General features: G+C 37.0%; 1 protein-coding gene across 1 annotated transcript in view; it reads right to left on the bottom strand.

Moving 5' to 3' along the window:
• Window positions 1–631: 631 nt before the first annotated feature.
• The window catches only part of prim2 (DNA primase subunit 2), a 24,233-nt gene continuing 13,850 nt past the window's right edge, over window positions 632–11,014 (bottom strand). Inside the window, exons 11-14 of the mRNA XM_024297884.2 lie at window positions 5,803–5,929; window positions 5,579–5,661; window positions 2,710–2,778; window positions 632–972 (exon numbers count right to left, since the gene is read on the bottom strand). Of these exons, the coding sequence (XP_024153652.1) occupies window positions 793–972; window positions 2,710–2,778; window positions 5,579–5,661; window positions 5,803–5,929 (459 nt within the window). The 3' untranslated portion in view covers window positions 632–792. The remainder of the gene's footprint in view (window positions 973–2,709; window positions 2,779–5,578; window positions 5,662–5,802; window positions 5,930–11,014) is intronic.

Genomic DNA, 11,014 nt, shown 5'->3' with positions numbered 1-11,014 from the left:
AAAAAAAAAAGGAGGGGGGCAGCGGTGTCAAATGCAGTCATGCTCTACCAAATATTAAACATCAAGAAGTCTCTTGCTGACAGCCGCCCGCCTTCAGTTATCCAGTTGTCTTATTATACTGGATAAATCCTCTTCATGTCAAGCACCATGACTGGATTTTAAGACCCAATTTCCGTGCAGGAATGTGGGACTCCGACGCTCCGGCGCTGCCACACGCCGATGCAAGTGCAGCCTGAATGATGCAGTGTTTATACATGCACATAAATATGGCACCAAAATTAGAGAAGCAGTCCATCTTGCACTGCAGGAGCAACACAATCTCAACTTTTGCTACCATTTCTGGGAAATTATGAGGAAGACGGCCAGACAGAGAGGAGGAAATATCTCGCCACCTCATATGCTTTGAATAAATTGCATTGTGCATTATAAGGCAATATTCCAGAGCAGAGTAATACAACTGTGGAAATGGTTTATTTTTTCATCCATCCTCCTGTCAGCATTTATCCATTAAGCTGCCAGAAAATACAATGACAATGTTTCTGGGACAGCATGGAACTGTTCAAGTTTTCACTCAGAAGCCAAACTCCTGCCTAACAAGTTAAAGCCATGTGAGTTCAGTCCACAGTCAAAGCAAAGGAGGAAAATATGTTTTTATTGCAGGGTTTTACAGGATGCGGAAATCTGACAAGGTGAATAAAAAAAATAAAATAAGTGTGATGCAACATGCATGAAGACAGAATGCAACCTTCAGAAAAAAAAAAGAGGATTTTTTTTCATGCAGTGAGACAGAAATCAGCCATCTTGAAAGAAAGCATCCAGGTCCTCCGTCATCTCCGCCACATTCTGAGAGGTTTCCTGTGACCTCTGAGGAGCATCAACCTCCTTCTTTATGTCCTTGCCTCCACCTAAAAGTTTCTGGCTCTCCAAAAAGTACTGGTTGGGGTGACTGAGCGAGAAAGAAGAGTCCTCCACCTGCTCGTAAAAAAACAGAAAAAAAAAGAAAGAAACGAGAAGAGGAAGGTCAGCAGAGGATTATAACTATAGGCTGTCACACAAGTGGCAGGTTGACTGACTGATTTAAAGTAATGTCACCTTTTAGAAGATGATTGTCTCACTTAGGGAGGAAGATGAGAACTCTTGCACTGACTTCCTCTACTTAACAGTTTTCACAGCTACGTTTGTAAGGCAAGTCACCTCCTCAAATGTGACACGAGTGCAAAAGCTGTCAGATGAAATGTCCTTTCAGGACAGAAAATGTCAAACCAATGAAGTCCTCAAACTGTTTTAACAGTTTACATTTGTTGAAAAGCATTTTTAGAATTTTTTAAACTATCTCATGCTTTTTAAAGTATTTTGAATTAATTAATCTTTCAACCTTTCAAGAACCGTTCAGTTAAAAAAATGTGGCTTTTGGTGTTTTTAATATGTTTATGTGGCATTTTTCTGAGGATGGAGGACACGTTTTACAAAAAGAAAGCTTAAAATTTGTTGCACCAGGGTGAGGTTGTGAGGGGCTCTAAGTGGGGCCGGCTTGAACGGTCCCAACCACAACTTAGAGGTGAATTTCTAAAGAACTACAGCTGCTCTACAGAAACTATCATAGAAAACTTGGATTTTGCCTAAAAAATTATAATTAAAAGACCACTGAGAATGCTTTGAGAAGTAGGTGAAAAAAATGCTCAGGTTGGGTCTTTTAAGTCATTGTGACAGCAAATTATGTTGCCCCCTTTTGAAACAACTGTATATTGCAGGTTTTAAATGCTCTTTAAAGACTCTGAGGGAAATTCAATCTGCTTTTCTGTGTGGGCCTGATGTGGTGGGTCTGAGGTAACCAACTTCCACCACTTTCCCAGGTTTTCTTCTCCATGGAACGCGCAGCATCTATCCTTCATGTCTTTAAGTTATTAGGATCATGAAAATGAGAAGAATCCACACAAACGCTTTGTCCAGCGAGGCAAATAAACTTCTTTTCTACGCGACTGCAGACAACATTTCTCAAGTGACTGGATGCATAATCGAAATTAATGTATGTGAAGTTCCTGTAAGCAAACAAATGAACCACAAACTATTCATTAAGCTTGATGTGGAGTTAATCAAGCAGCCCTGGGTCATAACTACATTGTCCCTTCAACAGTTATTGCTATTAGAAGCAAGAAAAAAAAGAAAAAAAAAACAGTGTTACAGAATTATGCAGTGCTCTGACAACTATGATTTCTGATGTTATTGTTAGATCATAGCTCCTACAATAAACATAGGACCATTGCATATTAAAAATAGCATTTCATCAGAGCTTGTATTCAATTTAAAGATCATATATTAAAATAATAAAGTCAAAATTGCTTCATGTGGTTTGAGGCACTTAAATCCATTTAGGCAGACACTGAACTCATCATAGAGCCAAATGTGCAAGACGGGGTAAAAACAATCATCTGACAAACATTTTCAAGCACAAATGTGCTTCATTCTAAACTGAATGGCCTGGAATTGCAGCCACAGGATACATTGTGAGGTTCAGTTCTTGCTTATAGATTTCCTCAGGACATAAAATAGACTGGAGAGTCATTATGAATCTATAAACATTAAGCGGCTATAACAGTCAACTAATGATGAATTCAGTAATTCTTGGCATCTCCACGCATTAGATGTTAAATGAACCTGCAGCACAGGTAGCCACGGTAACACATAACTATAAAAGAGCGTCATACTTACATTATGTGTCACCTCGAAGTATTTCTGGCATGCCAGCTGAAAATGCATTCCTTTGACCAGCTCCATTATCTGCAACAAAAAGGTTAAATAATACACCTTAAATAGCAGCCACGTGTTTGCAGAGGACACTAAAGTCTGCACTCAAATAAACTAATGAAGTTAAAGTTCACATAGAAGACGCCATAACTATTATTCTTTTTAAAAGTAAGTTCATGTACTTTTGAAAGAAAGAAAAAATGTTTGTCTTTAATGTAGAATTTTGTAATTGGGGCAATCAAACATCCAGTTTTGTTCAGTTTAAAGACCCACTGATGAAAATCATGCTGTTTTTGTAACATGTTCTTGTGGTATTTTTCCTCATGATGGAGGACAAATAAGAAAATTAAGCTCAAAATTGCATTTCTGAGTTGTTTTTTTTTTTTTTGTATTGTTGTGAGTCAGGAGCAGATGAAATAATGCAGTTTAAAAAAAGAGCACATTTGTTACGCAGAAAATACACAGGCCACAGGCACCCTTGCTCCGCTCTTCTCTGATGCATTCACCTGTGGACAACTAGAACCATGTATGTCTTTGTTTTTCCTTATTTTAGCTAAATATGACAATTAAAAGACCAGTGGGGATGCTTTTAAAATAACTTGAAAATTAACTCAAGTGGGTCTTTAAATGAAAATTGCTCAAGTTAAAAAAAAAATTGTCATGATATAAAAAATATATAAATATATTATATTATACAATAAGTTATTATATTCAATATCAAAAGTATTTAAAGGCAAAATTAAAAAATAGGAAAAATAAAAATGATACACGCACACAAAAAAGCATTTTTCTTTAAATTGGATAGAATTGGAATTTGAACCCAACTGTACACCTGGAAAATCCAAAAGAAATCAGTTTCATATTTTGGCAGGAAGTCACAATGAGAGCAGTAAACAGACTACAAAAAGCACCACAAATGCTTAAGTGTTGAATAGCTGTATACAGTAGCTACTGGTCCTGCTGATAGTCTAAAGCCTCGTTTCCACTGAGCGATCCGGTACGGTCCGGTCTGGTCTTTTGAGCCACCCATTGATTGGTAGAAAGTGATGACCACATTAGAAAGCACCAATATAGCGCTAAGCTAGCACTTCAGTTTTCCTCTTTAGCCACCCACAAACTTCTTTCTGACAACATTAAATTCCTGTTATACACAACGCACAAAAGTAAAGCAAGAAAAAGACGAGCTGCTGGATGACCTCCATTGTTGTTGCTTTACAATGACGCAATAACACACTAGCGGTCGACACCACGCATGTGCCGTGAACACAAACCGCTCAGTGGAACCGAGGCTGAACTGAGTGGACACGCTCGCCAGAATTAACTGGTCATACCATCCCACTCCTTACCGGACTGGACTGCTCAGTGGAAGACCTGCAGACGTATGGTTGATCAAAAAACTTTCTCAAAGGTAAACTGACTCGACTAAAGTTAACAACTGTGTAAGATGCTGGTCTTTTGCAGTCCTGGCTTCCTTCATCAGCATTTACAGATCAAATACACACTTGTGGTTTACTTTGCTTCTTTTCTGAAGGTGAGTCATCAGAAAAGCAAAGTCTACAGCACTCAATGGATCAGGGACTTCTTTAGTCTGCCTTTGGTTCCTCAATAATTCCCTGCATCATTGTACGACCGCCTCCAGCACTCTCTGCTGTACGGCTGCTGTTAGATAAGTAATGAGTTAAGCAGTCTCAGGCAGATATTGTTGTTTTATTTCAGCTTTAGAGCAGTGTGAGACACAAACACCAGCTGTTCTGTCAATTCAATTTACATTTTTCCCTCATAAAAGAAGGACAAATATCACTGGAACGTGGGGACAGGATTCCACCTGTTTTTGTGGGTTTTTATATTTTGTGCAGCCTTCCAGCACTCTGTGCAGGTGAGACATTTTAAAGATACATCACCAAAACGCCCAAATGAACTCCTGACAGCCTCTTTTGGTCTTTGTGGGAAATATTCTTCATTAGGGCAGAGATGGAAAAATCCTTAGAAGTAAAATAATTTCCTCCAGCATTAAGATGATGTTGATTTTTATGGCTAATAAATCAAATCATCTTCCTTCATTTGCATGGAAAATGTGAAGGCACCAGCAAATAAAATGCAAAAACTAGGAAGCTTAATGAGGATGAGAAAGAATATTCAGAATCCTGAATTACAGGTCATTAAAAAAAAGAGCAGTGTGATATCGTTGTATTAGGAATTTAAAGGATTAATGAATGTCAAGAGGCACTGCTGGGATTGTTTACATCAAAGGTAATCAATGCTTGGTGAACTGCTGTCTCAATTTACACTAAGAAAGTTCAGCATCATCACATCAGTCGTTGCTTAGCTACAACCAGAAGGATTCTCTTTCTTTCCAATGCAGAAGGAAAACAAAATACATATTTATAATGTGCTCAATAAAATAAAGTTTTCCTTTTCCATTGAAAGTGTAAATCTGCTCATTTTGGACTCCATGTGGTTTGGTTTTTAGCCTGGTGCAAGTTCTACAGCGCCCTAAGTGAAAGGAGAGTTCCCAGAATTTTTTGGAACAGAAATAACTTTGATATTTCCTTAAATAACATTACGAAACTTTGGCAGCAATTTTGGTAAAAACCAGCATTAAAGTAGAGCTTGATCACAACTGTGGTCAACTCTCCACCTCCTCAAGGCTAAACAAATATTTGATCAACAATAAATTTATTCAGGAAATTCCTGTTTTGTTTTTGGCAATTTTGATGGTGTTGGAGATAAAACGTAATGACCAAGATGTTCTGAGCAAAGAGAACGATGGCCGTGATGGCCACAGGGGAAGTGGAACAAACAGACAGCATTAGCATAGAGATGATGGCCCCACCTGTGTTATACTGCTGGGAGACACCTTGTAAAACTGAAGCTTCTGCTTTAGCAGCTCTGGGTCGCTGTGGCGGAATGGGCATCCTACCAAAATAAATTCAACTATCCATTAGCATTCAAGACCAAATGAAACCAAAAAACATGCAAGGACACAAAAACCACAAACATTTATACAAAAATATGTTTTAATATTTTGGCGAGTTAGCAGAGATGCTAAGTACTCACCATGATGGTCTCCTTGGCTGGGTGGGTTTGATAAAATCACCTTCATGCAACTGTATGGCGTGTAGTCCGCTCGCTTGCCTTCTTTGCCGTACATGTGACGGATGCCGTAAGCATATGCTTTATCAAACTGCGGAGACGAAAATGAGCAGAAGAGAAGCCAGACGTGAGGATGAGAGCGGCAGAGGAACAAGGTTAGGGTGAAAACGGACATCGTCGTACATCATGTCAGCGTTGACAGGGTGTCCTGCTCCATGAAATATAGAGCTATTAAAGAGGACCTGCTGTACAGGTGCAGCAACACGTGAGTCGGTGAAATTACCTTAATTAGGTCATCAGTCTGTGCTTCTGTCTATTGTTCTACACCCCCTTTTGACCCATTATAAACAGCTTAAACAATGAAACTACTTCTCACAGTGTTCCAATTTAGAACACTTTGTAAAAAGCTGCGCATCTGTTTGTTTTTTGTAGGAGCATAAACAGATGTGCAGCGCAAAAAAAAAAATCAGAACTTTAGACCATTTTTTTTATCAAGCATGACCATAAACAATGGCAAAACTTAGACAAACTTCAAATTCAAATATAGAACCAAGTAAAAAAAAAAACTTGAAAACTATATATTGTCTTAATTTTATTCAGTTTGACGTTTGTGTTTAAAAACAGAAAGGTTGCATGGAGATTTCTTTCTAAAACCTTCAGTTCTGATCAGATCTACTGATGCTCATGAGCTTGAAAAGTTAAACCCATTTTTAAAGAGCTCAGATAACTCTACAGTTGGATCCCATTTATTTTTTTAATTATTATGGCCCGCAGCATTCATGGACTGCAAGGACCTTGTTTTCACAATTCTTTCTTACTGCACCTATGAGGGACAATTTTCCCATCACATACAAAGCTCACCAAAATTTGAACAAACCAAGTACCCAGTAAAAATAAAATTTGGTGAGCGACAGCTAAAAAAGATAAAATAAAGTAAGATGACATCACAGCAGGCAAAACTGTTAAAAAAAAAAAAACATGAATGGGGATAACATTTCCTATGAGGTTAATTTTTTTCCCTCCAAAATCCACTAATGAAACCAAAACATGTTTTGAAATTATTACTGGATAGGCCAATGACCTACGCTCAGTGGCCATTTTGTGCCAAAGTGTGTCAAAAATACTGTGCTTACCCAGAACGAACAAAAACTTACTTTTCATTAAAATAACAGATTTGTTGCATTATTCTTTATGTGATGGTGGTAGTATCATGGTTTGGGGCAGTTTTCCCTACTTGCCCAAAATTATGCTACAAAATTTTTAGTTAATTAAATTCTGAAAGACAATTTTACTGGTTTTGATGTTATTCCAACCTAAATGGTTAATTAAAAATATTTTGTACAACGATGACTTATACCTGTAGTAATTTTTCTTTCTACTTCTCAAAATCATTGAAAAATCTACTAAAATAGTAAATAAAAACTCCCACAGAAAATTTAGACAATGTCTTTACTCTGAAAAGTATGTTTATGTAAAAGTATATATTATTTTTTAAGCTTTAGAAATAATTTAAAAAAAACTTGTTTATTGATTTGAAATGCAGAAAAAACTAAATGTAGTCAAACTCAGTAAGTGCAGATCAACCTTCACAGTAAAACTAAAAAACATCACATTTTTGAGAAGGCAACTTGGATTTGAATGCTTGGTGGACTTTTATTTTAATTGCATAGTAATTATCTTAAACCATTAAAATGCATTTTAGGAACTCGGCCTCTTAAAACTCACCGTAAAATTCAGTCAGAGCGCTCTGACAAAGGCAGAGCACAATCACAGGGATGAAAACCACCATATCATATTAATGTTGCAATAAAACCCTTGAACCTGCTAACATGACAAGCTGCGGTGGCAGTTTAAAACCCCATCAAGTCTTTCTTAACTCTTATAAATCAAATATTAATTCTGAAGATCTTCAAAAGGATTTAAGAAGATATTTCTTGATTTACATCTTCTCACACTATTAAAGCAAAACATGAATTTCAATGGCACTCAAGACTGTTTAATATGCATTATGTAGACATAAAAAATTATAACGAAAGTTATTCAAAGACAAAGTTGAAATAAAGTTGAACTTTTTAACCAGCAAGTGTGCCACAGTAAAATATGGTGACACCGGGTGAGCAGAAGATTTCAGGTAATAAAAAAAAACATGATGATCTCATAGTACAGATACAATGGACAATAACAGCACAAAAAAGATAAAAATCTGAAAGAGGGAAAATTGTTTTTACAAAGAAAAAAAACTCAATCCATCAAAATGTTCAAACTGAAAAGAAGTAACCCCTGAACTCCATTAGTCAGGAGTCATTTTGTCAACGCTGTATGTTACAGTAAAAACAACCATATCAGTCTTCAGGAATTTCATACTCTATGCTCCAGAGCTTTGATGTGAAAAACTGTCATTTAGTGGAAATTAATCGACTTAAATCTGACATCTGTAAAACAAGCAGCTGAACAGAAGTCGCACCCCGAGGCAACAGCTCACCACAATGAGCTACAAACACACAATCCTCCAAATGAACAGGCTAACTTCTGTGGCAGAGAGAATGAATAGATCAAGTTGATTCCATCAATTTTCTCTGGCCCTCTAGTCTAAGATTACATTGCCTCTTCCTCCGGGCCTCCCTTTCGGCATCGCTGCCTTCCATCTTCGTACTTTGTGCTTGCTGCATACTAATGAGCGCGGGCCCTGTGCAGCAAGCCAGAGTGCAGTCGCTGACACAACACATGCATCACTGTGAGCTGGTCAGCACCGTTCTGCTGGAACATGAAACATCACACTCGCTCTGGGAGCTTCAACGCAGCAACAAAGGAGGTTGCAACGTACATTTTTTCTTGTTTGAGTCATGGAAAAAGCAGAAACCAGCACACTTTACTATGTTAGTTACTTAATTTTCTTTTCTCTAAGGCTAGTTTTAGATTATGTGCTCATTGAGTTGTATTAAGGTTAATTTGAACTATGACAAAAAAGCTTCCTGCTGGTGTAAAGGCTCCTAATGAGAGATATTTAGGACAGATTGGCCCCATACTGACCTGGTTCAAGTAATCACAATGACCACAATTACAAAATAAAAAAAATGTAACAAGGTGCTACAACATTAAATGAAGGAAACTGAATGAAATATAAGAAAACGGTTACAGAGGGGTTCCATAGTGAAACATCAACATTGTAATTATACACAAAAAGGGAAAACATGCAACTTTGAATGGACTACATTCTGTTTTTTATGGGAGCAGCAAAACTATTTTTTTTATTTCTAAGGAAGAAAAAAAAACGTTTTTGTAAAAAAGAAAAAAATTAATGGATTGAAAAGGGTTATATTTTTCCAGATGTTTGAGTCTTAGAGATTTGATTAAAAATGTGATTAAACTGATTATTTTGTGAAACTTCAGTGGGTGAGGAGAGAGAGAAAAAAAAAAGATTTAAAAATATATTTAATGGGGCAGCCGTGGTGCAGAGGTCCGATTCCAAGCTCACTGATTCGGTTCACACCTTACCCATGTATCCCTAAGCAACATGCTGAACCCCACATAGCTCCTGGTGGTTATAAGTTGGCACCAGTGTTCAGCAGCAGTGTGTGAATGTGTGTGTGAATGGGACTGTGACTATAAAGCGCTCTGAACCCTCTAAGAAGACATAGGTGCTATAGGTATAAATCATTTACTATTTATGTAGTGAATCCATTATTAGATGCATCAATTGTGATCCATAAACTATTTTGAATCATTTTTGTGAATTTTGAAATATAGAATTGAAAAATTAATGCGATTTAAACATATTCAACAGACCCTTAACAGCAGGTGATCCAACCGGCCCAGACTTCACCAAAAGTTCATCTTTAGAAACATTTAGACTTTTTCAGCGTCAATTTTCAAAGTCCTTTCAAAAGTCCCAAAATATGTGAGTAGTGTTGTACCAAAAATAGGTATTCAGGGAATACGCACAAAAAAAAAAAAAACAAGTAGTATCATGTTGTACACTCTGGCACCATGTTACATATTATGTTCAGTACCTACCTGGGTAAAATTAATTTTGTTTGTTTGATTTAAGTTGAATAGGATGGTGTTAAAGATGATCTATTGATAAAAAGTAACATTCTTATATTATTTAAGATTGTTGAGTTCAGGGAAAACATTGTTCTTGAAACTTGTCTAATTTTACGTCTTTTACGTTTTTACACACCCACTGATGAAAATTGTGTTTTTGGTGTTTTTAACGTGTTCTGGTGGCATTTCTCTGATAATGGAGGACAAATATTATGGAAATTAACCTTAAAAAAGCATTTCTGTGTATATATTTAGTGGTTATAAATCAGCAACATAGGAAATAGTGTTTTAAAAAGCTTGTAGTTGTGACAAAAAAAAAAAAATCAACAAGCCACAGCTCCCTGCTAGATGCATAACTGTTCAGCTGGAAAGCTTCAATAATGCTCACCATTTTTGTTTCACCAATGTTAGTTTGGGGGTGTGAGGGGCTGTAAGCTAGCGGGAGGGAGTGTAAACATGGCAGACAGGAAGTGGGGATGGGCTTGTGCAAACAGTCCTGCCAACAACTCAAAGGTGAAGTTCTAACCAACTGCTGCCGCTCTGCAGAAACTGCGTCCAAGGAAACAACAGGGTTTTTTTGATTTTGCCTAAAAATGATTAAATCATAACTAAAAGACCACTGGGAACGCTTTTAAAATAGATCAAAGAATGATTGGGGTGGGACTTTAGTCAAAGTTAAATAAGTATATTAATCTTGTCTTTATTTAAAATGCACTATGGTGGAGAAAATTAAGTTTTATTGATTCAATGTCATATGGTAACAATTTAAATGCATATATTCAGAAGTCATTGATAATTGTTCAAAAGAGGTGCCAAAAGATTTTGAGCCTTAGATTTTGGTCCCCTTTTGTCTTTATATTTTGTTGTGTAATCATTCTTTACGCACAGGAAACATGATTCAGATGAATAAGAGCCAGAACCGGGTGTGTATATGAGCAACAAAACCCCAAAACAACAAAAAAATGAACAACCCAGAGACTCGATGTTATTTCAGATGTTCCTCTATTTTTAGAATGACTTAAATTAAAAAAATAAATAAAATAAAGATACGGGACCTGGGGGGTCTGGCTTGTCAGGTTCTCCACTGAGAAATCGGTGGGGGCCGCGGCCGGTCTGGCTGCCTAGGTCCCGT

The sequence above is a fragment of the Oryzias melastigma genome, linkage group LG15 (assembly GCF_002922805.2).
Source record: "Oryzias melastigma strain HK-1 linkage group LG15, ASM292280v2, whole genome shotgun sequence".
In the NCBI taxonomy this organism is placed as follows: Eukaryota; Metazoa; Chordata; class Actinopteri; order Beloniformes; family Adrianichthyidae; genus Oryzias; species Oryzias melastigma.
This window is presented reverse-complemented; position numbering and strand designations above follow the sequence as displayed.